We start from the raw sequence: 26,580 nt of genomic DNA, 5'->3' as shown, positions 1-26,580 counted from the left end.
GTTGACCACTTTAGGAGTTATTGCCCTTTATAGTCAATTTTTAACCACTTTTCGTAAATCTTAGTAATCTTTTAGAAAAATCTTCTCCTCTGAAACTACTGGGTCAAATTTAACCCAAACTTGGCCATAATCATCATTGGGGTATCTAGTTAAAAAAAGTGTCCGTTAACTCGGCCAACAAACCAAGATGGCTGCCATGGCTAAAAATAGAACATGGGGGTAAAATGCAGTTTTTGGCTTATAACTCAAAAACCAAAGCATGAAGAGCAAATCTGACAGGAAGTAAAATTGTTGATCAGCTCACGATCTATCTGCCCTCGAATTTTCAGATGAATCGGATAATCCACTGTGCTTAAACGGCCGTGGGTAACTTAAGTTACCCACAGCCCAAGATGGAGCCGCCTGGCTTCGGTTAGGAAGTTTGCTCCTATATAATTAAAATACCATGAATACAAAAGAAATGTTCAGTAATTAAAAAGTTATATAAATCTTTTAGGGAAACTCTGCAATGTAAAATGTGGTGTGTTACTACAAAATAAACAATTACAGCACGATTTGCCAAAACACTCATGATGTCCGTAACTTCAAAACAACTTCGTAACTTTTTTCCTTATACCAATAGGGATGTCCGTAACTTTAGCATGATGTCAGTAACTTTTAAAGAATCTTTATTCGTGGATGTAATTATTTTAAAAAAGAAATGATAAATAACAAAAATACCGAACTCCTAGGAATATTCAAACGGGAAGTCCTTAATGGAATGGCAAAGCCAAAAGCTCAATTTAACACACCCAACGAATGGAAAACAACGGTCATATTCCTGCCTTGGTACAGGCATTAAAAAGTAAAATTACAAACATACTGAACTCTGAAGAAAATTCAAAAAGGAAAGTCCCTTATCAAATGGAAAAGTCCAAAGCTCAACCGAATGGATAACAACTGCCATTTTCCTGACTTGGTACAGGCATTTTCTTATGTAGAAAATTGTACAGCAAAATTAATGTATCTTACATTCTACTGGCTTTATAGATTGTTAACTGCTTAAGTTTTAGATGATAAGTTATGACATGCAGGTTATAAATCTCACCATTTCCAACTGTAGAAATTACATTGATAGTGAACATATGAAAATCACCTTAGGAGAACAAGTTCGGAGGTCAATCCTTAGCAGAAAAACATATATGAATCAGTCCAAACCTCTAAAGAAGATATGTATGATTTGATACCCGATCTTATTGAATCACTGGGGTCAATGAAACTTTTAGAAGATTTTAAATCTACCTTTATTGCTATAATAAACTGACACCTGTTCAACAATATAGCCTTCCATCTACTCCTAGATATTGGCATTTTTTTTTCTCACAATCATTAACATATCACACTAGATATAGTGAAGAGACCATATTGTTTTGGCTAACAATTCAGAAATTATTTAAAGGAAAGGATATCAATTTTTTCCGCGGCTACACAGGCCAAGGACTCATCAGTGAACAATCTAAAACGCTAGAAGAATGTTAGATACATTTTGCCGTACCGTCAGATCCCGTTTTATCCCGGGAATATTTTTTTAAAATTTAACGGAAAATCCGTGACACTCTGGTTTGCTTTTTTCTCTTGTTTAGTTTGAAGCATATCGTTATTGTATAAACCTATGTAATAATTAAGGGGTGTGCTAGTGTTTATTGTCCTTTAAGTGTTGAAATTGCTAATCTTACAATTTAAAAAAAAAAGTTACCCACATCCGAAAATAAAGTTACGGACAGTCTGATTATTTTTTACTTATAAGTTACGGACATCTTATGCATTTTTTAAAAGTTGGCCTTGCGCTAAAGTGAAGTCAAAATTAACAAATTTATAGTGATGGTAATTGATTTCTTTATTCTAAAATCCTATCAATATTTACATAGATCATGGAAAACATTGCAAAATGTAGATTTCGTATCAACTATCATCTCAACGAGTTTAGAGTCCGCCTTCTTGGGCTGTGGGTAACTTAAGTTACCCACGGCCGTTTAAGCACAGTGATAATCGGTTGTTAGGTTGCTGCCCCTGAATTGGTAATTTTGGGGAAATTTTGCTGTTTTTTTGTTATTATCTTGAATATTATTATAGATAGAGATAAACTGTAAACAGCAATAATGTACAGCAAAGTAAGAACTAAAAATAAGTCAGTATGACCAAAATAGTCAATTGACCCCCTAAGGAGTTATTGCCCTTCATAGTCAATTTTTAACAATTTTCTTAAAATTTGAAGATTTTCAATAACATTTTCCACAGAAAGTACTGTTATAGATAGAGATAATTGTAAGCAGCAAGAATGTTTAGTAAAGTAAGATCTACAAACACATCACCATCACCAAAACACAATTTTGTCATGAATCCATCTGTGTCCATTGTTTAATATTCACATGGACCAAGGTGAGCGACACAGGCTCTTTAGAGCCTCTAGTTTTTCTATGAGTTATGCCCTTTTGAACTTAGAATTTTGGCCCAATTATACAAATGCAACATTTTAATCATCCCAACTTCTCTGAAACCATGCACACACCAGAATTTCATTAAACTTTGTATATAATAAGGACACATGTACTATGTAGATGTGCATATCGACAGGAAATTACTATTGAATTTTTTTTCTAGGAGTTATCCCCCTTTTAACTTCGAATTTTGGCCTAAATATACTACTGCAACAGTTTGTAATCACAACTTCTCTGAAACCACACAACAGAATTTCATGAAAGTTTGTAGTTATTGAGGACATAATATGTAAATGTGCATATCCACAAGAAAATTTTGATCAGTTGACTTTTGACAGTTTTGTAGAGTTATGAGTCTTTGAACTTAGGAATCTGGTGAATTTGTGTTTGTCCAGTGACAATGTGGGGGCGTGGGGTATGTGAGCGTGCTCACAAAGGTTCTTTATTTTTTAACTAATATATATGATAAACAGTAAATCTCCAACTTAGTCTATTTACTAAGATTTTAAATAGACTCCTTATATGATTTATTCTCCTTAAATGACCATTTTCACCCGTTTTTATGATTCGTTTGTCTAACTTTGATAGATTGGTTGCAATAATAATTTCAAAAATGGGCAGGATTTAAGATAAACCAATAAGTCAACCTGGTTTATATCCTCAGTTGGCCCTTAGGTCAACTATTGCCCTTAGATTATGATTTTTTTCCATTTTTGCATTTTTTTGGAAGAAACTACACAAATGTGTAAAAGATGGAAAGAGAAAATAAATTGCATAGTTGGAGCCTCTTGTTTACCGACTGTCTGCACAAAATTTCACAAATTGCTGAAACAAAACAATTCATTTTATGATTTAACTTTTTCTTCTTTCGTATAAATGTTTACAGACCATGTCAGGTACAGGCTCAGATTTAAGAAGAGTTGTTTCTGTCCTAGAAAATTGTTACTTTAAAACAACAAAAAATAATAAGGAGGGAAACAAATCTCAAAGCCTTAAATGCACTTGCTTCAGAAATATTTGAAAACCAGAAATCACAAAACTTCTTAATTATCACGTAAAATTTAAAATTTAAGCATTCTTGAGAAGTTATGCATTTTATTATTTTGTTTATCAGTTCATTCATGCAGTCACCCTTTATTTTTTTATGTCAAGTGAGCTTTTCTCATCAATTGGCATTCGTTGTCATCATTGTCTGTTAACTTTTACAAAAAATCTTCTCCTCTGAAACTTAACTGTGCCAAATTTCACCAGACTTTGCAACAATCATCATTAGGGTATATAATTCAAAAACGTTTCTGATGATCCCGCCTGCCAAGCAAGATAGCCGACATGGCTAAAATAGAACATAGGGGTAAAGTGCAAGTTTTGTCTATTATTTCGAAAATTGTTATAAAGGAGCAGACATGTTCATAATGTTGAGTGCCAATTGTCCATATACGTCAAAACTTTCAGACAACTTCTTATATGAGTTATTGCCCTAAAATGACAAATTTTACCATTTATTTTCATACTTGCCTATTATCTTGAAAACTTAATTATTGATCGAGAGAAACCTTTAAATTGAAACAATGATTATCAAGACAAGTTCTACAAATCTGCATGGTCAAAATTGACAGCCGACTCCTTATTAGAGTTCTTGCCCATTGATAATCATTTGTACCATTTTTTGGGGAAAGACATTCCCTCACATCATTCATTTTGTTTTTATAGTGTGGAAAACCCCCCAACAAATCTTACTGAGATTGATGAGAAGAAAACACACAAATGAATAGATTGACTTTAAACACTTTTCTACACATTTCCCTTCTGTATCTAGCGAAATTATCGTATTTTGAGCTCTCTTTTAGGCCAACCTTAAAAATATGTTTGTTTGCAGTTTTCCGACTGTACCTTCAGACTGAAGGGTCGGTAGGTAGGAAAAATATTTTATTTTATCAGCCAAAATACAGTTTAAACAAGCAGTTAAACTAAACCAAGTTTCTTGTGAAGAAAAAAAAAACATTTTAAAACAACAAACACTGGACATGCTGAAAACCAACATCAAATGAACAGTCATTTTCAGATAAAAAACTTTTTAACCAAAACTGAAACTTTAACATAGTGTCATTATCCAATTTATGACATAAAATATGGTATAATTATTAAATACTGGAACACTTATAAACAAGGAATGTCATTATGACTAGAACTGTTTTAAAGAAATATATTCAGACATGTATGCTTCTTGACTAGAATGTTTTCATGAGTAGAGTATTTTCATCAGAAAAGTGTAGATATTAAAGAGTGTATTTTTAATAAAAAAAAATAACCATTGAATCTTCCTCAATTGAAAAAAAAGTATTAAGACATTCGACTGTTTTCATATTTCTAACAATATTTAATTATATGCGATCCCGGGGGAGTTACTTCCTATATTTTTAGTGGTATGAGTGTACCGCAAAACAGGGTAACTTTTTCATACCCTGCTGGTTAGAGCAGGGTCCCTTTTTCATGTCCTACTGGTTAGAACAGGGTCGCTTTTTCATGCCCTTCTGGTGAGAACAGGGTCTTTTTTTAAACAAAGTATTTGTTTAGAACAGGATCGCTTATCTAACTGTTTGAAGATAGTCTAGAACCCGGGTCTAGAACTGCATCTATTTTATACGGTCTAGAACAGGGTATACATTTTCTGAGCGTGTATAGAACAGGGTATGTTTTTAAATATTTTTGTTTAGAACAGGGTATGTTTTTCAGTGTTTTCTGGTTAGAACAGGGTATGATTTGGCAAGTGCTGTCGGCACAGTTATACCCGAAAGGATAGTCAGTAACCCCCCCCCCCCCCCCCCACACACACGGGTATGTGATAAGGTTATATTTTTGCCAGGCTTTAATGAAAACCAAAGAAATCTAAAGTTTGGGGCAAAATCCATAGCACCCCATTAAAAGTAAATGGTCTTTACTGAAATGTTTTTAATACATACAAAAATTGGCAGCATAGCTCCTAAGGACATGTTTTAATTGAATTCACACAGGCCACACAGTTTGGGTATATTTAATATTGTAAGAAAGAGAATAATTGCAATGAGTGGGGCAGCCCCCCTTATCCTAAAGGAGCATACTCATTGAAATCGAAGATAGATTTAATATAGAGAGAGTATATTTATTTTTCAAGCTAACCATTCATTTTCTCTACATCTTTGTGTAGTTAGGGTTGCTTCTTATTGATTTGGCATGATCTATATCCATTAACATTTCAAATGAGCCCTTCCTCCGTACAGACGTGTTTACAGATATCCATGAAGATTTAAGTCACAGAGGAGTGGTTTCATCTTCGTCGTTTTCACAACGATTTGTAGAAAATATGCCATTAACTTCAAGCTGCTGTCGAATTATTTAACCACTGAAATTGGTTCCATAAAGTCAGGCTCCACAGATTCTGTACCCGATTTGTTTGAGACAATGGTTATTGTGTCAGTTATGAATATCCACTGCATCATCGTCAATGATATCATCACACATCATTACATGTGCCTGAATCTGTATAAACAGTTTACTAATAAACTTTTTTGTTTGTTATTTGTCTTAAAATTAACACGAGACGACAGCGTAAAGTACTCGTCCGTGACTTCATTGATACCTATAGGGAAAACGATAGTATTTAATTTTCCCAGCATTAGGTTGGCCTTTTGTGTACCCAAGGCAGGTGAAGGAAGTCAAATTAGGAGCACTGTGATTGGATGTAAGGGTACAATATATTTTTTATTTATCTATGAATAACTGCAGTGTGTATATTTACAACATAAATTTTGAAACCTATTGAAATATTTTCTAGAGAATTATTTGAAAAGACTTGCAAAATTTCAATGTTAATATTGTCGCCTATGGCAGAATAAATATTACCGTTTTCCCTATACTGAAGATAGCAAGGGAAATCAAAGTCACTAAGACTTCAATTCTTTTATACTATTTTGAAGTTTTTGATTAGTACATTTGATTTTTATCACAAAGAATAGAAATTTTTCACTGAGAACAATACTGTGTTGAGAAAAGTGCTGAGTCATCATGATAGGTCAAATTGATTGGTAATGATATAAAACTTTATTCTAGGATGTCAATACTAACTATATTGTGTAAAATGCACCATATTATAGTTCTTTTGTATTTGATTTCACCTTTCGCAATGATTTTTTCAATTGGAAACACCAGAATTCAAGTCGCGACAAATATTTTTTACTGACATGTTTGCCTTTTTTGCTGCGTAATTCCCTAAATGTATCACTTGGGTATTTCTGTAAACATAATGTATTAAAATGGGAAATTGTCTGGTTTAGTTTGTACTGTTTATGGAATTAGGCATTATTTGGTCACATTGGAAGCATTTTCAGTGTAGAATTGTTCATCTAAGAAAAAAAGAGGCCCACTTGAGGCTAAATTAAATTACATAGAATTTATGCTCTCCTGTGTAAAGAATTGTTCACATTCTTGATAATTCATGCAGCAAATATTTCAAAAGTGCTTCATTTTGTAGTTTCTTTCTTTTATTATATCAGACATAAATAATTTTTCATTTCCTACTGTTTGAATGGACTTTTGGTGGAAATTAATACTCCCAAGGGACATAATTCAGCTTTTTCATTGATTAATACAGGCAACAAATGCAACTTTACAGCTGAGTATTTTGCATATTTATAATGTTTAAAGTGTCTAATATCTTTGTTTTCATCATCTCAAGACAGAATAGTAGATTTTATAACAAGCTCTGCCCAAGAGAAAATAAATCTGGAATTCCACTGGAATCCCGGCTGGAATTTTGATGGGATTCCAAGTGGGATCCCACCTAATTCCACCGGGATAAAATTTCGGGAATCCCGCCAAAAGTCCGGGATTCCCGAAATTTTATCCCGCTGGAATTAGGTGGGATCCCACTGGGATATTGTGGGATTTTGATTGGGATCCCACTGGGATAAAATTTCGGGATTCCCGCTAAATAAGCGGGATCCCGATGTAAATGTATTGGGATAAATTTCGGGATTCCCGTAAAAGAAGCGGGATCCCGATGTAAATCCCAGTGGAAATATACTGGGATTCCCGGAAAAAAAAGCGGGATCCCAAAAATAAATACCAGCAGGATATACATGCACCAATTTAAATTGCACTGCCACTGGGAATCCTGGGTTATTTATGCAAAGGATACATGTCATGTTTTCCTTTCTGTTAATTAATTTGCTGTCTCTGTACTTCCAACTAGAATTGCTGAGTAAATTATGGTAACTGGAATATCTGCATGCAATCTGTTTCGTTGGAAGCTCCATTTAAAAGGATCAGTATATCCCCTAAAAGTATCAAAAAAATCCACAAAGAATCATTTGTTCAATACGTTTTGAAGCAACAAATTCAATAGAAATATTATTGCATGTTTATTGTTCATAGAATACAGTAGATTGGAAGCTAGTCCAAATAATTATGAAGTCTTGGAAGGTTATTTTAATTTTTTGGCAAATTAATTACCTTCCCCCTTTTTTATACCCTGACGATAAATAACTATAGCGACTTATTATTTTCACCAAATAAACATACACACAACTGAATTAAATTTTGACATACCTACTATTTATGCCTGTTATGTGACAAGTTAACAAGTTTATTCATTGTAAATGTTAAAAATAAATATATTTTCAGTTTATGCTTTCAGACTTTCTGATGTTGATTTTGCTCAGATAAAAACCATACAAATCATAGTTCCTCCATAAATTATTTTTATAATCATTATATGCACATGTACACATGTTAAATTAAATTATTAATGCACTTATCTGAAAACATCTTCATCTTCGTCCTGTCCATAATTCAGCGTAAACAAATTTTGATGACGTTTTTACCAGTACACAAACGTCGACGTGACAATCTCGCCCCAAATTATATCGGCCAAGTTGATCTGTCTCCGTAACGGTATTATAAATAAATTAAGGGTATCGCATAAAAGTATTAATTACTGGCCAGTTTTTACTAAATATAAGAAAATTATACTTTATTAATCGGCACATGGTGCATGCGGATAAGATAGTGGCCGCATTATTTAGGACAGTAGTCAGTATTTTCTAGGGTCGAACTGTCCCGCGGCAGTGCAGTTGAAAACAAAGCACGTGGTTATGATTTTTTACAGTTTACATAAGTTGAGAAATCAAAGTTTTACGATGTCGATCATTATCTTATCATTGATGCCGGACGACAACTAATAGAAACGCACTTATGGGAACTTGGGGAACAACAGAAACGCCCAAGCTTTTCTGGCAAAACACTCGTTGACATTTCTCGGACGCCCTGCCATTTTTATCGCGAAAATCTCGGCATTTTTCTGACTTATTAATATCTGTCAAACTGAATATTAAGTGACACTTAAATGTGATTGGCTTCAACTGACAGCTTTGGTGTCATACGCATTGTTAATTAACACCAATAAAAATAAAATTGAAAATGGAAGTGGGGAATGTGTCAAAGAGACAACAACCCGACCACAGAAACACTTACATATTTTCAACAACATAATATATTGTTCATACAATTTCCCGTTTTAACTAGACTGGGATCCCAGCTTCAGGCAGTCATCCCGATTGGGATCCCGGCTTTAAACAGTTCCGATTGGGATCCCAGCTTCAGACAGTTACCCCGATTGGGATCCCAGTGTCCGATATTTATCCCGTTTCATCTTGACTGGAATCCCGGCTTCAGACAGTTATCCCGAATGGGATCCCAGTTTCAGATATTTATCCCGAATGGGATCCCGCTTCCAGATGCTTATCCCGGCTTATCCCGACAATTTCACCGGGATTGCATTGGGATCCCGATGGATCCCGTTTTCGTTTTCTCTTGGGTGAAATTTTTAACCACAATATGGCATATACTAAAGCATGGAATGGAGATTAGTATGAAAAATCTTGAATTTGTGCATTTGTTGTAAATTTTTGATAAAATGAATACAAATTGAATGGAACTATTTATCATTCTTTTTGAATAAGACAAGATATGATTGGATACAGGTTGTTTAATTATTTAGGCTTTTCTGAAAGAAGTAGAGAATGAGGCAAACCAGCATGTGGGGGTGGGGACATAAAATGATCTATGTTTCTTTAAGTACTGGGAACATACAAGTATTTATTATAGCCAAGGTTTTCACAATAGCCCAGTATTGCAATCATAATGTCATAAGAATTCTTTATATCTTTATGTCACAGTATAGGGAAAACGGTAGTATTTAATTTTCCCAGCATTAGGTTGGCCTTTTGTGTACCCAAGGCAGGTGAAGGAAGTCAAATTAGGAGCGCTGTGATTGGATGTAAGGGTACAATATATTTTTTATTTATCTATGAATAACTGCAGTGTGTATATTTACAACATAAATTTTGAAACCTATTGAAATATTTTCTAGAGAATTATTTGAAAAGACTTGCAAAATTTCACAAATTTGGTGCAAAATGACGGTGGGCATGGATAACATAAACAAGCTCCGTTGGAAGTTGGACATGATACTATTTGGCTTTAATTTTTAAAACACAATAATAAAGTACTAACACAACATATAACTGTTTTATCCAGGTTTTTATCTTAAAAAGTTGTAAATTTAGAAATGTTAATATTGTCGCCTATGGCAGAATAAATATTACCGTTTTCCCTGTAAACAATTTCCATGTGCTTTATCATTAAATGGTCACATGAACGCTTGACGGGAAGCTAAGATAAACCGAACTTGAAATGCGTAATTGACCCAGACTTTAAATCATTTCCGGAAAGGACCCAAAGTTCCGGATCGCGTCAATAGAAGTATTAAAAAAAAATTCTTCAAATTTAAATCAATAAAATTTTCACAGTCTGGAGGATTTTCAAGGGTCGGTCGGTAAACTGCAAACAAACAATATTTTAATTTAAGCCTTACACTATTTACGTTTCTTTTACAATCCGGAAAAATTGGTATGACGAGATATTCTAAATATATCCAATCTACATTATATTTTATAATGACGTCATTGTTGGAATGCCACACTATGCAGAAGCAGGGATATCCTTCACTGGTTATTTAAATCATTCTCAGAGTTTGTGCACTAATTATAAATTGTTATTTGTTAAATTTAAACATAATTATGTTTGCTGTAGATGATTCAAACATCAACATGCAATACTTTAATTTGTAGGTCAACATCTTTCAAAGTAAACAAGAAGTTCGTGGAGATACATGAGATTGGGGAGAGAAACGATTTTTTTCTTTTTTTTTCTGTAAAATTCTGTTTTGTGAATCTTCCTCCAAATCAGGAGCACCTTAATTGATGAGTTATTATCCACTAAAATAAAACTTGAAAATGTGACATTAAGTATATGATAAGTAGTCTTCCATTTAAACTTAATAATGTGTACCAACAAATAAATTATTGTTATGGGAAAAAAAAATTTAAAAAAAGTTGCATTTTATAGTTTAAACCTATTTATTCATGAAATTTACAAATATTTCAAAATGTAGGATCTGGAAACAAGCATCACACAATTTACATCAATCATATCATTTTTTTTTAGTACCTGTATCCCTGTGATGAGAGTTGTAACTGGGAACTTTATCAATGGAAATTTAAAATTAAATGGATTTTTCAGTCCTAACTTTCTTAAAAAAAATTTAAAAATCAGGGTACTGTCACAAAAAATGGAAAATGGCCTAGCCTGCAGTTCAGTGGTACACAATTAAGATTTCAGAAAACATTGTTGTTGTTGTTAAATGACAGAAATCAGTTGAATTTTACATAATTAACTATCAACTTTAATCGAATGTTTAGATTTAGAAGATGCAGATTTCTTGGTCCAAATTGAATCCTAAACTAAGGAAACAAAATTAGATTAAACAACAACAATTGACTTCAATATTGTCAACCTTTCTACATGTTCTAGCTGTTCTTTTTTTCATTCTTTATATGAAGACTATCAAAAGATACCCCCCCCCCCCCCAAAAAAAAAAAAGACGTGTGCCGTCTTTCCCCTCAGAGCTATTCAGCTCTTTGATTAAGCGTTTTTTTTGGCCTTATATCTTAAAAGTTAAAAATCCAATACCACAAAAGGAAAGTTTGGATTGATTTTTGGGGTTATGGTACCAACAGTTCAGGAATATGGGGCCAACAAGGGGTCAAAAGCAAGCATTTTTTTATATGACCGCAAAAAATTTTAATTTTTCGTCGTGTATTGCTATCACGTTGGCCTTGTAGTCGTCGTCAACGTCGTCGTCCGAATACTTTAGTTTTCGCTCTCTAACTTAAGTAAAAGTGAATAGAAATCTATGAAATTTTAACACAAGGTTTATAACCACAAAAGGAAGGTTGGGATTGATTTTGGGAGTTTTGGTCCCAAAATTTTAGGAATTAGGGGCCAAAAAGGGCCCAAATAAGCATTTTCTTGGTTTTCGCACTATAACTTTAGTTTAAGTAAAAAGAAATCTATGAAATTTTGACACAAGGTTTATGACCACAAAAGGAAGGTTGGGATTGATTATGGGAGTTTTAGTTCAAACAGTTTAGGAATTAGGGGCCAAAAAAGGGCCCAAATAAGCATTATTCTTGGTTTTCGCACAATAACTTTAGTATAAGTGAATAGAAATCAATGAAATTTAAACACAAGGTTTATGACCACAAAAGGAAGGTTGGGATTGATTTTGGGAGTTAAGGTCTGAACAGTTTAGGAATTAGGGGCCAAAAAGGGGCCAATGTAAGCATTATTCTTGGTTTTAGCACCATAACTTTAGTATAAGTAAATAGAAATTTTTGAAATTTAAACACAAGGTTTATGACCATAAAAAGAAGGTTGGGTTTGATTTTGGGAGTTTTGGTCCCAACAGGTTTTTAGGAATAAAGGGTCCAAAATTGAACTTTGTTTGATTTCATCAAAAATTGAGTAATTGGGGTTCTTTGATATGCCGGATCTAACTGTGTGTGTAGATTCTTAATTTTTGGTCCCGTTTTCCAATTGGTCTACATTAAGGTTCAAAGGGTCCAAATTAAACTTAGTTTGATTTTAACAAAAATTGAATCCTTGGGGTTCTTTGATATGCTGAATCTAAAAATGTACTTAGATTTTTTATTATTGGCCCAGTTTTCAAGTTGGTCCAAATCGGGGTCCAAAATTAAACTTTGTTTAATTTCATCAAAAATTGAATAATTGGGGTTCTTTGATATGCCAAATCTAACTGTGAATGTAGATTCTTAATTTTTAGTCCCGTTTTCAAATTGGTCTACATTAAATACCAAAGGGTCCAAAATTAAACTAAGTTTGATTTTAATAAAAATTGAATTCTTTGGATTTTTTGATATGCTGAATTTAATCATGTACTTAGATTTTTGATTATGGGCCCAGTTTTCAAGTTGGTTCAAATCAGGATCTGAAATTATTATATTAAGTATTGTGCAATAGCAAGAAATCTTCAATTGCACAGTATTGTGCAATAGCAAGAAATTTTCAATTGCACAGTATTGCGCAATAGCAAGAAATATCTAATTGCACAATATTGTGCAATAGCAAGAAATTTTCAATTGATTGGAGTTATCTTTCTTTGTCCAGAATAGTAGTTGAATCAACTTAAATCATTGTTTTATACAATACACAATGTATATTCACTTTTACTACCAACTGATAAATTAAAACAATCTTTACTATTCAGTGATAACAAAGGGAAAGGGGGATGTGAGAGAAAAAAATGGGGGGGGTTAAACTTTTCTCATTTCAGATTTCATAAATAAAAAGAAAATTTCTTCAAACATTTTTTTGAGAGGATTGATATTCAACAGCATAGTGAATTGCTCAAAGGAAAAAAAAGTATTTTAAGTTCATTAGACCACATTCATTCTGTGTCAGAAACCTATGCTGTGTCAACTATTTAATCACAATCTAAATTTAGAGCTGAATCCAGCTTGAATGTTGTGTCCATACTTGCCCCAACCGTTCAGGGTTCAACCTCTGGGGTCGTATAAAGCTGTGCCCTGCGGAGCATCTGGTTCTAGTTTCAAGACAATAAATTGTGTGTAAGTGTATGGATCTCTCTGACATTGTACCACAAGGTTCCATATCACAAAGGGAAGGAAGGCTGGGATTGAGTTTGGGGGTAATTGCCCAAACATGCAGGAATTAGGGGTAAAAAAGGGGCCAAAAACAAATGTTTTTTCTAGTTTCCAAACGATCACTTGTTTTTTAAACAATAGTTTGATAACAACAGCAGCTGCAAGAGGGAAACATAGTTCTGTGGAACTCCTAACACACTCTGATTTTACAAGGTTTTTTTAGTGGTTTTTATACGACCTCAATTATTTTTTTTGGATTTGATTTTGGGGTACAACAGTTTAGGAATTAGGGGCCAAAAAGGGGACAAAAACAAGCATTTTTTTGTAGTTTCAAGACAATAACTTGTGTTAAAATGAATGGATCTCTCTAAAATTGTACTACAAGATTCCATACTACAAAGGGAAGGCTTGGATTGAGTTTTGGGGGTAATTTCTCCAAAGGGGGGATTTTTTCCCCAATTTTATTAAAGAGTTCATATTTATTTATTTTTTTTATTTTTTCAAATTTCAAATTTTTGAAAGTTTCATTTGCACAGTATTGCGCAATAGATTTTAAAAATTTTTGACCACATTTATTTTGTGTCAGAAACCTATATTATGTCAAATATTTGATCACAATCAAAGTTCAGACAGTATCAAGCTTGAATATTGTGTCAAAAAAATGCCCCCAACTGTTCGACCTCTGTGGTCATGCTAGGCTCAAGTTCAGACAGTATCAAGCTTGAATATTGTGTCAAAAAAAATGCCCCCAACTGTTCGACCTCTGTGGTCATGCTAGGCTGCGCTCAGCAGAGCATTTTATTAGTTTTGGAAGAGGGAGGTTTTTTTTATTGTAATTTTTGTATTAGAAATAAGAAATTTGCATGCAAGCCATAGATTTGTTGGACATTTTGGCATGGCCTGAGCTGTTTAAATTAAAATTTTATACCAAGGGTAAGCCTTATTTTCACGACTGTTTACATTAAATCAATCATGGTTAGTAAAGCAGCCGAAACATTTTAGCATTTGTACTCTTGTTTTTAATTTCAATTTTAACTCAGTGAAATTGACAAAGTTTATGCACATAGGTTATTATACATGTGGATTAATGTGGAGGTAAATTGTAACAGTCAAGTACATCTGCAGTAGGTATATTTATATGTATAGAATTTTATTACCCTCTTATGTACAAAGCGAAAGAAGCACTTCATATAAAAATTAGCATTTATATTAATTTTATCTTTTTATGATTCTATAAAGTGGTGTGTTTTTTTCCATACAGAAACTTATAATGCCATGGATGTGGTATACAATAAGGTTTTAATGACTTCAACAGAAGAAAAAGATCCTCATCCAAAAGAAAAGTTGGACCAACAACAAGCCTTAGATACAAGTCCTTCTGGAAGTAAAGATGATGAAATGGTTAATCCAGGTGTTCTACAGCAGTCACAAGCTATTGCATTGCCTCTCCCATTAAACACATCAGTTAATCTCTCCAACCAATCTCCAGCAGCCCTTACTTTGTCACCTCAGGCATCCTCCATTGTGCCTCTATCACGACAGCAGCTGAAACAGAAAATGAAAGCAAAGATGACTAAAGATGAAATCAGAAGAAAAATGGAAAAAGTTCTAAAGAGTGGGAAATACAAGATGAAAGTGGGACGACTTATTTTCTGGGACTTTGGTGGACAGTATGTATATTATACAACACACCAGACCTTCATGACCTACAGGGCTTTGTTTCTTGTTGTATTTGATGGCAGCAAAGGATTACATGAACAGGTTCCTGATGTCTTGTGTTTTCCTGGGCAGCATATGACTCCAACCCCAGCAGGTAATATAATAAAACTATTCATTACATGATTGACCTATTCAAAAATCCTACTTCTGTCTTCATAAATGGCTTTCCGCAGTCCTATTTGAAGCATTCTGATTTGCTTACTTTTATATGATATTGAGATAAATCAGAAAGTATCATTCAGTGATGTGCCCATTACGCATCAATATTGATGAATTTAACCATTATAAAACCCATCTTACATTTTTAACAGACTTAACATGTAAAGACCAGATGGATGGATAGATTGTTCTTAAAGTCCAATGTTAAAAAATTGCATGTATATTATTACGGGAACATGTTAATGACTATGATCATAATATAAATCATAATTTTTACTAGACAGCAGGGCTCGACATTACTGTTTGTCTGATTGTCTTGGACAAGTCGATATAGTGGTCGGACGAGTAGAATCATCATATTAGTTGTCCGACGGGACAAGTGAAAAATCCTTGATATAAAACATATAAAACTTTCAAGACTTACAAATTTCTAAAATATGAACTATTTTTTAGCTCACCTAGCCCAAAGGGCCAAGTGAGCTTTTACCATCACTTTGCGTCCCTCGTCCGTTGTCCATCTTCGTCCGTTGTCCGTCGTCGTAAACTTTTACAAAAATCTTCTCCTATGAAACCATTTGGCCAAATTAAACCAAACTTGGCCACAATCATCATTGGGTATCTAGTTTAAAAAATGTGTGGCGTGACCCTGCCTACCAACCAAGATGGCCGCCATGGCTAAAAATATAACATAGAGGTAAAATGCAGTTTTTGGCTTATAACTCAGAAACCAAAGCATTTAGAGCAAATCTGACAGGGGATACAATTGTTTATCAGGTCAAGATCAATCTGCCCTGAAATTTTCAGATGAATCGGAAAACTCGTTGTTGGGTTGCTGCCCCTAAATTGGTAATTTTAAGGAAATTTTACTGTTTTTGGTTATTATCTTGAATATTATTATAGATAGAGATAAACTGGAAACAGCAATAATGTTCAGCAAAGTAAGATTTACAAATAAGTCAACATGACCAAAATGGTCAGTTGACCCCTTTAGGAGTTATTGCCCTTTATAGTCAATTTTTAACCATTTTTCATAAATCTTAGTAATCTAATTCAAAAATCTTCTTCTCTTAAACTACTATGTCAAATTAATCCAAACTTGGCCACAATCATCATTGGGGTATCTTGTTTAAAAAATGTGTGGTGTGACCCTGCCAAGATGGCCACCATGTTAAAAATAGAACATAGCGGGAAAATGTAGATTTTGGCTTATAACTCTAAAACCAAAGCATTTAGATCAAATATGACATGGGGGTAAAATAATCTATTAGGTCAAGATCTATCTGCACTGAAATTTTCAGACAAAACCCCTGACAACCTGTTGTTGGGTTGCTGTCCCAGAATAAGTAATTTTAAGGAAATTTTGCAGTTTTTGGTTATTATCTTGAATATTATAATAGATAGAGATAAACTGTAAACAGCAATAATGTTCAGCAAAGTAAGATCTACAAATAAGTCAACATGACCAAAATTGTCAGTTTTACCCCTTAAGGAGTTATTGCCCTTTATAATCATTTTTTAACAATTTTCATAAATTTTTGTAAATTTCTGTAAATTTTTAGAATATATTTTCCACTGTAATTACTGGGCCAAGTTCATTATAGATAATTGTAGCAAGAAGAATGTCCAGTAAAGTAAGATCTACAAACACATCATGATCACCAAAACACAATTTTGACTTGAATTTATCTGTGTCCATTGTTTAATATGTACATATACCAAGGTGAGTGAAACAGGCTCTTGAGAGCCTCTAGTTTATTGATCATACCAATTCTAATTTCATTGATTGAACCAGAGGGTGTAATTAAGTGGAAGGAAATCAAGGACAAAACATGCAGACAGACGGAAGCTTTCATATAAAGTGATAATAATAGTTATAACCATTTGAAAATCTGAGGTCTATAAATTTAGGGTTCATTTTCCATGGCTGTCAGAGTAAAAATGTTTAAAAATATTTTCTAGCATGTTTTATTCCTTCCAAGCTTTTGAAAATGCATTAATGTCATTTGAAACCAGTTTCTTGAGACTTTAATATTATCATAATTATTGAACAAATGCATGCATTTATACTTAACTAAGGCTTGTATGCACGTTTTTTAAATTTATTACAAATCTATGATATATTACTGACAAATACTATTTCATTCAGTGAATGATGTTCACATTAGCTAAGATCACACCAATCATTTCCAGTTTGATAAATAGTTCTTCGGACATTTACTCTAAAGAAAAATGGGGCGAGCGAGCGATTTTTTTTTGTTTTTAAAAAAATTTTGAAAATGAGTTTTTGACAGGTGAGTGGTCTGCAAGAGGAGCGAGCGATATCTTTTATTTTAAAAAGTGTTACATGGTAGGTTTATCAAACAGAAAAAGAAGGAAAAGCACTGATGTTTTGATGCATAAGGCCTGTTATCCCATTTGAATACATTATTCTGACTCTAAGCAAACAACTGTAGACTCTTTCACCTTGCAGCAGGAAATACTTGAAAAAAAACCTCTTAAATGTGACTTAGAAATGTCAATACCAATGACCTTCACAAATGTAAAGAGCACGAAAAACACATGACAATTATTAAATTGATACTTTCAGTTTGTAACTTTTTGGTGAACAGCCTATTTTGACAATGTTTCAGGTTTTATTAAATTCCACCAAGGGCTGTTCCAAAAATAAATGTATGGGAGAGGAAGGGCACTTTTTATTTGACCCCACCATGCATACATTTTAAATTGGATTTAACATTTAAATGTTCAAGCAATCTTTCTTAAATACCCACCACCCATCAATATTTTAGGTGCCTTCCTCCCCCATATAATTAATTTTTTGAAAGGCCCTAAACAAAACATTGGATTTTCTCATGGTTAAAGAATGTTTAGTTGCCTATAATTGCTAACATCTACTTCTTTTGAATTTTGGTGGATAGTTGTCTTATTTGCAATTAACCACAAAAATGATCTCCTTATTGTTTTATTAAGAGCTGTGGTTGGAAACTTAAAGACAAACAGAAGGATATGTGTTCTCATAGCTACTAGCTACTACTGTGAACTGTAAGATGCACCCTGGGAAGGAATACATTTTTAATTGTATCGCCTCAGATAGATTTTATTTTGATAGTCGGATTTTGACATATTTCACAGTATTAAAATTGCAGTCTTTTATGGATGTGGTCTATATACCACAAAGCATTTTTAACCGGATTTTTGTGACAAAAATGTCGGTTATTGATTTGGGGATGTACGGCGGGCGGGCGGGCGGGCGGTCAGGCAGTCGGGCGGGCGGGCGGGCGGGCGGGCGGGCGGCAATCAAATGTTGTCCGTGCATTAACTCATGAACCGTTCAACCAAAGCTTTTAAAATTTTAATATGTTGTTACTGACAACTAAATGAAGGTCAAGTTCAATAATGGCGATTTTGACTTTTACCGTTCAGGAGTTATGGTTCTTGAAAGATTGAAAAATGGAGTTGTCCGTGCATTTACGCATGAACTGTTCTACCAAAGCTTCCCAAATTTTAATATGTTGTTACTAATGAAAGAATGGAGGTCAAGTTCAATAATGACGAATTTGACTTTTACCGTTCAGGAGTTATGGTTCTTGAAAGATTGAAAAATGGAGTTTCCAGTCGTGTCCGTGCATTTATGCATGAACTGTTCTACCAAAGCTTCCGAAATTTTAATATGCTGTTACTGATGACAAAATGGAGGTCAAGTTCAATAATGACGATTTTGACTTTTACCGTTCAGGAGTTATGGTTCTTGAAAGATTGAAAAATGGTTTTTCCCGTCGTGTCCGTGCATTTTCTCATGAACCATTCAACCAAAGCTTTTGAAATTTTAATATGTTGTTACTGATGACAAAATAGAGGTCAAGTTCAATAATGACGATTTTGACTTTTACCGTTCAGGAGTTATGGTTCTTGAAAGATCGTAAAATGGCGTTTCCATTCAGGTTGTTGCATTTACTCATGAACCATTCAATCTAAGCTTTTCAAATTTTAATATGTTGATACTGATGACAAAATGGAGGTCAAATTTGATATTGACGATTTTCACTTTCACCATTCATCAGTAATGGTTCTTGTGATATTGCCAGGACACAAATAAATGTTAATAAATCCGGTTTGCTGTCGTTGTGACAGCCTCTTGTTAAGTTTATTCTGCACAAGTGTCCCTGCTTCTAAAGTATCTGAAGACCATCCACACTATATTACTATGTCAAAAAGGTCACGCAACAGTTTATCTAGGCCTGTCAATTTCTCCTTGCACTGTTCACACGATTTTGGTTTAGGTGTTTAAGGAAGTTCTATTGTTTTTTTCATTAACACTGCAAACACATTTTTTAGGGGGACCTCTTGGTATTTCTTTTATTTTTTTTTTTATCGGAGGGTGTTCTATCTATTTCAAAATTCACAAATTTCCAGTTTAACTCTCCCAACACCGACATATACAGGTCAGCGCCAACATTGATAGATGTAGTCCGAAATTACTCTGACGTCCAACGGCTGTTTTGTCAGACGAGCCTCAGACCCAGTAATCTCTGACTATGATAGGTGATGCCGACGGCTGTTGTCGAATTTGTATGTGTTTGATATCAGCAAACGAAATATTGACAGACTTTACCCTTTTGGCTTCATCAAAGATATATTCGATGGGTAAATGATGATGAACAACGGACAGCCGTTTGTTCAATGAATTTGCCTGTCCTCGGCATTGAGCCGAAACCACAACAACTGATGGCTTGACATTTAGATTTTTATATTTCCTTTCACTTTTTATACGACCGCAAAATTTAAAAAAAATTTGGTCGTATATCGGTATCACGTTGGCGTCGTCGTCGTCGTCCTGCGTCGTCTTGTGTCGTCTTGCGGCGTCGTCGTCGTCCGAATACTTTTAGTTTTCGCACTGTAACTTGAGTAAAAGTGAATAGATATCTATGAAATTTTAACACAAGGTTTATGATTACAAAAGGAAGGTTGGGATTGATTTTGGGAGTTTTGGTCCCAACATTTTAGGAAATAGGGGCCAAAAAGGGCCCAAATAAGCAATTTCTTGGTTTTCGCACTATAACTTTAGTTTAAGTAGATAGAAATCTATTAAATTTTGATACAAGGCTTATGACCACAAAAGGAAGGTTTGGATTGATTTTGGGAGTTTTAGTTCAAACAGTTTAGGAATTAGGGGCCAAAAAAGGGCCCAAATAAGCACTATTCTTGGTTTTCGCACAATAACTTTAGTATAAGTAAATAGAAATCAATGAAATTTAAACACAATGTTTATGACCACAAAAGGAAGGTTGGGATTGATTTTGGGAGTTAAGGGCTGAACAGTTTAGGAATTAAGGGCCAAAAAGCATTATTCTTGGTTTTCGCACCATAACTTTAGTATAAGTAAATAGAAATCTATGAAATTCAAACACAAGGTTTATGATCACTAAAGGAAGGTTGGGTTTGATTTTGGGAGTTTTTGTCCAAACAGTTTAGGAATAAGGGGCCCAAAGGGTCCAAAATTGAACTTTGTTTGATTTCATAAAAAATTGAATAATTGGGTTTCTTTGATATTCCGAATCTAACTGTGTATGTAGATTCTTAATTTTTGAACCCGTTTTCAAATTCGTCTATATTAAGGTGCAAATGGTCCAAAATTAAACTTAGTTTGATTTTAACAAAAATTGAATCTTTGGGGTTCTTTGATATGCTGAATCTAAAAATGTACTTAGATTTTTGATTATTGGCCCAGTTTTCAAGTTGGTCCAAATCCGGGTCCAAAATTAAACTTTGTTTGATTTCATCAAAAATTGAATAATTGGGGTTCTTTGATATGCCAAATCTAACTGTGTATGTAGTTTCTTTAACTTTTAGTCCCGTTTTCAAATTGGTCTACATTAAAGTCCAAAGGGTCCAAAATTAAACTAAGTTTGATTTTAACAAAAATTTAATTCTTGGGCTTGTTTGATATGCTGAATATAAACATGTACTTAAATTTTTGATTATGGGCCCAATTAAGTTGGTTCAAAACAGGATCCAAAATTATTAAATTAAGTATTGTGCAATAGCAAGAAATTTTCAATTGCACAGTATTCAGCAATAGCAAGAAATCTTCAATTACACAGTATTGCGCAATAGCAAGAAATTTTCAATTGCACAGTATTGTGCAATAGCAAGAAATCTTCAATTGCACAGTATTGTGCAATAGCAAATATTTTCAATTGCACAGTATTGCACAATAGCAAGAAATATTTAATTGCACAATATTGTGCAATAGCAAGACATTTTCAATTGATTGGAGTTATCTTTCTTTGTCCAGAATAGTAGTTGAATCAACTTAAATCATTGTTTTATACAATAAACAATGTATATTCACTTTTACTACCAACTGATAAATTAAAACAATCCTTACCATTCAGTGATAACAAGCACCTTTTGTTACATTTTAATATTATATGATGTATTTAAATGAGTAGTTATTTTTTCAAACTCCATTGAAAATTTGAATTGAGATCAGTTTTGGAAAAAGGGAAAGGGGGATGTGAAAGAAAAATGGGGGGGGGGGGGGGAGGGTTAAATGTTTCTCATTTCAGATTTCATAAATAAAAAGAAAATTTCTTCAAACATTTTTTTGAGAAGATTAATATTCAACAGCATAGTGAATTGCTCAAAGGCAAACAAAATATTTTAAGTTCATTAGACCACATTCATTCTGTGTCCGAAACCTATGCTGTGTCAACTATTTAATCACAATCCAAATTTAGAGCTGAACCCAGCTTGAATGTTGTGTTCATACTTGCCCCAAACGTTCAGGGTTCAACCTCTGCGGTCGTATAAAGCTGCGCCCTGCGTAGCATCTGGTTATTGATTGAACACATTTGCGTTTGAACCTAGATTTGATTATATGCAAAAAGAAAGTGTCAGTGAGAGAACAAAAATTTCAAGGCAAGACTAATTTCGAAGCGGCATGCTGACCAAAAAAAAAAAATACGAAAGCAGTAGTTTTTTTTGTCTGTTGAAAACTTCATTTCTCAAAAACAGGAACAGAAAAATCCAAAGAACTATAAATGAAATAATAATAAACTTTCAAGTTTTTTGCTAAAGTTTACTGGATCGCGACATTAATAAACAATAAAAACAGAGCACATGCAAAACGTGAAAAATAAGTGAATTTTGTATTATATTCATGTATTTTATTTTCAGTATTCTTACAACACTGGGTCAACTGTATCCTTACCTATTGTAAGGCAGTATATACAGAAATTCCAAAGATCTTGTTTGTTGCTACTCATAAAGACAAAGTACCAAAGGTAAGTGAACTAATTGTAGCTGATATAAAGGCATTCTTTAGATAATGTAAGCTGGTCAGAAGTCGTACGTTAGATAATGTACGCTCGTATTAAGGCATACATTAGATAATGTACTCTCGTATTTAGGCATACGTTAGATAATGTACTCTCGTATTAAGGCATGCGTTAGATAATGTGCTCTCTTATTAAGGCATGCGTTAGATAATGTACTCTCGTATTAAGGCATGCGTTAGATAATGTACTCTCGTATTAAGGCATGCGTTAGATAATGTACTCTCGTATTATTGCATGCGTTAGATAATGTACTCTCGTATTAAGGCATGCGTTAGATAATGTACTCTCGTATTAAGGCATGCGTTAGATAATGTACTCTCGTATTAAGGCTTGCGTTAGATAATGTACTATCGTATTAAGGCATGCGTTAGATAATGTACTCTCGTATTAAGGCATGCGTTAGATAATGTACTCTCGTATTAAGGCATGCGTTAGATAATGTACTCTCGTATTAAGGCATGCGTTAGATAATGTACTCTTGTTTTAAGGCATGCGTTAGATAATGTACTCTCGTATTAAGGCATGCGTTAGATAATGTACTCTCGTATTAAGGCATGCGTTAGATAATGTACTCTCGTATTAAGGCATGCGTTAGATAATGTACTCTCATATTAAGTCATAAGTTAGATAATGTGCTCTGGTATTAAGTCATACGTTAGATAAGGTACTCTCTTATTAAGGCATACGTTAGATAATGTTCTCTCGTATTAAGGATACGTTAGATAATATACTCTCGTATTAAGGCATACGTTAGATAATGTACTCTCGTATTAAGGCATACGTTAGTTAATTGAAAATGATCTATAAACATTCTTTACATCACTTATTTACACAAACAATTCAGCAAAATTGCAACATAATCTACGAAAATGAGAGCTGTCAATCAAACTAATTCATTTTATGTATGACATAATAACTACTGTCCCTACTGTGACAAGGTTGCAGAGGTGATAATATCAACTGTTGTGTGGTATAGGTGTCAAAATTAGTGAATTAATCAGTCAAAGGTCAAAATCACAGCAGCAGATTGAAATTAAGGTATTTTTGTTGTTAGAATAAAACAGAAAAAAGGCGAATTTATGTTATATGAGAATACTTATAAATGATATGACATAATGGATTTAATTGCACCAAATGCACAATTCTACAATGTCTCTTTACTGATGCTAAAGGTTCAAATATTTTAAGATCAAGAATTTTTTACAGACTTTAAAGATAGTATTTTACCAACAAATTGAGAAACTCGAGCTTTTTTTCAGTCCAATAACTTAAGTTTAAATCATGACACAATGAAAATCAGTTTCAATATTGACGTATTTCACTGTTACTGTTATCGTGTTATGATCTTTATTTGTTTGGAAAATGTACCAGAATGTTATTTCTGTGTGAAAACGTCAGAAAAATCTATATCCAGTCCCCTTTCAAAATTCCAAAATGTTGTTTCTGAAAAAAATTATGGAGGTCAAATCAAATATTCAAAATTCCATTTATGCTCTTTTTGAGGATTAATCCATGATTCATTGGAAAATAACACTTTATATCGATTATGTACAATACCTAAGAACACTTAACATATCTTAATGTAATCACATAATCCGCCCTTATTTAGTTTTTCATTCAATTGTTTAACTTGAATATTAAACATGTCCAAGATCATCGACTTTTTATTAGCTCACCTGGCCTAAAAGGCCAAATGAGCTTTTCTCATCACTTGGCGTCCGGCGTCTGTCGTCGTCTGTTGTCGTTAACTTTTACAAACATCTTCTCCTCTGAAACTACTGGGCCAAATCAAACCAAACTTGGCCACAATCATCATTGGGGTATCTTGGTTGGTATCCCGGCCAACCAACCAAGATGGCTGCCACGGCTAAAAATAGAACATAGGGGTAAAATGCAGTTTTTGGCTTATAACTCAAAACCCAAAGCATTTAGAGCAAATTTGACATGGGGTAAAATTGTTTATCAGGTCAAGATCTATCTGCCCTGAACTTTTCAGATGAATCTGACAACCCGCTGTTGGGTTGCTGCCCCTAAATTGACAATTTTAAGGAAATTTTACTGTTTTGGTTATTATCTTGAATATTATTATATATAGAGATAAACTGTAAGCAGCAATAATGTTCAGCAAAGTAAGATTTACAAAAAAGTCAACATTACCGAAATGGTCAGTTGACCCCTTTAGGACTTATTGCCCTTTATAGTCAATTTTTAACCATTTTTCGTAAATCTTAGTTATCTTTTACAAAAATCTTCTTCTCTGAAACTACTGGGCCAAATTAATCCAAACTTGGCCAAAATTATCATTGGGGTATTTAGTTTAAAAAATGTGTGGCGTGACCCTACCAACCAACCAAAATTACCCCCATGGCTAAAAATAGAACATAGGGGTAAAATGTAGATTTTGGCTTATATTTCTGAAACCAAAGTATTTAGAGCAAATCTGACAGGGATAAATTGTTTATCAGGTCAAGATCTATCTGCCCTAAAATTTTCAGACAAAACAGACACCCTGTTGTTGGGTTGCTGCCCCAGAATTAGTAATTTTAAGGAAATTTTGCAGTTTTTGGTTATTATCTTGAATATTATAATAGATAGATATAAACTGTAAACAGCAATAATGTTCAGCAAATTAGGATCTACAAATAAGTCAACATGACCAAAATTGTCAAGTTACCCCTTAAGGAGTAATTGCCCTTTATAGTCATTTTTTAACAATTTTCATAAATTTTTGTAAATTTTTGTAAATTTGTAGAATATATTTTCCACTGTAATTACTGGGCCAAGTTCATTTAGATAGAGATAACTGTAGCAAGAAGAATGTCCAGTAAAGTAAGATCTACAAACACATCATGATCACCAAAACACAATTTTGTCATGAATTTATCTGTGTCCATTGCTTAATATGCATATTGACCAAGGTGAGCGACACAGGCTCTTGAGAGCCTCTAGTTTTGGATTAATGGATTCGGTGATAAATTTGTTTTACATGAACTGAGTCAGTGTATACTTAGCATTTCACCATATAATCTTATTACTCTCTGTAATTCTGTATTTCTTAATAGGAGGATATTGAAACAAGGCGTACAGAGTTATATAGTGGAGTAGAAGAGTTATTTAAAGACCATGAAGGTCGAGGACATCTGGTCATCGACAACCAACTATTTGTCAATGCCACAGACAACACAGATCCAGAGATCGACGTCCTTAAGAAAGCAATCACAGATCTTACCTTTCAACATCCATGTTGGGGAGAGGAAATGCCCAATGCCTCTGTTCCCCTTGAACTTGAGATTGCTAACTTGGTAACAAAGGGAAAACAAGTATTGTCTTTGAGAGAAGTTGAAGAATTGAATTCCATCAGCAAGGTGTCCGTCTTGTCTAATGAAGAGCTGAGAGATTTCCTCAAATTTCACCACTCACTTGGGAAATTAATCTATATTGATACCCCACAGTTGAGAAGTTATGTGATTATCAGTCCGCTACTTCTGGTCGAAGTGATGAGATCCTTTGTTACAGGTATTATATGATAAAATATCCACTTATATACTCTTCATGGTCATCAAACACAGCCAGGTGTCTATATAACATGCTAATAATCTCTTTTTGCCTTAGGCTAGATAATTGTCATAACTTTTCCAAAGACTATAAAGAATAAAGACTTGCAGTTACAAAAATTTCTGAAAAAAATGCTCATACTCGGACTCAGAAATTAACCAATTGTAATACTAGATATGATGTTTGAGGGAGTACAAATGAAAGTTTTATTACTAAAAGGCCAAATCATGCTGATATTAACACATTTTTTCCACAACCACGGATAAGAAA

At 33.7% G+C, this 26,580-nt stretch overlaps 1 protein-coding gene across 1 annotated transcript in view; it reads left to right on the top strand.

Annotated features, from left to right (window-relative positions):
• LOC143083962 (uncharacterized) overlaps positions 1-26,580 on the top strand; it is a 58,378-nt gene that overhangs the window by 8,862 nt on the left and 22,936 nt on the right. The window contains exons 2-4 of the mRNA XM_076260379.1: positions 14,799-15,350; positions 22,595-22,701; positions 25,818-26,271. Coding sequence (XP_076116494.1) covers positions 14,799-15,350; positions 22,595-22,701; positions 25,818-26,271 — 1,113 coding nt within the window. The remainder of the gene's footprint in view (positions 1-14,798; positions 15,351-22,594; positions 22,702-25,817; positions 26,272-26,580) is intronic.

Source organism: Mytilus galloprovincialis, chromosome 7, assembly GCF_965363235.1.
Source record: "Mytilus galloprovincialis chromosome 7, xbMytGall1.hap1.1, whole genome shotgun sequence".
Lineage (NCBI taxonomy): Eukaryota > Metazoa > Mollusca > Bivalvia > Mytilida > Mytilidae > Mytilus > Mytilus galloprovincialis.
This window is presented reverse-complemented; position numbering and strand designations above follow the sequence as displayed.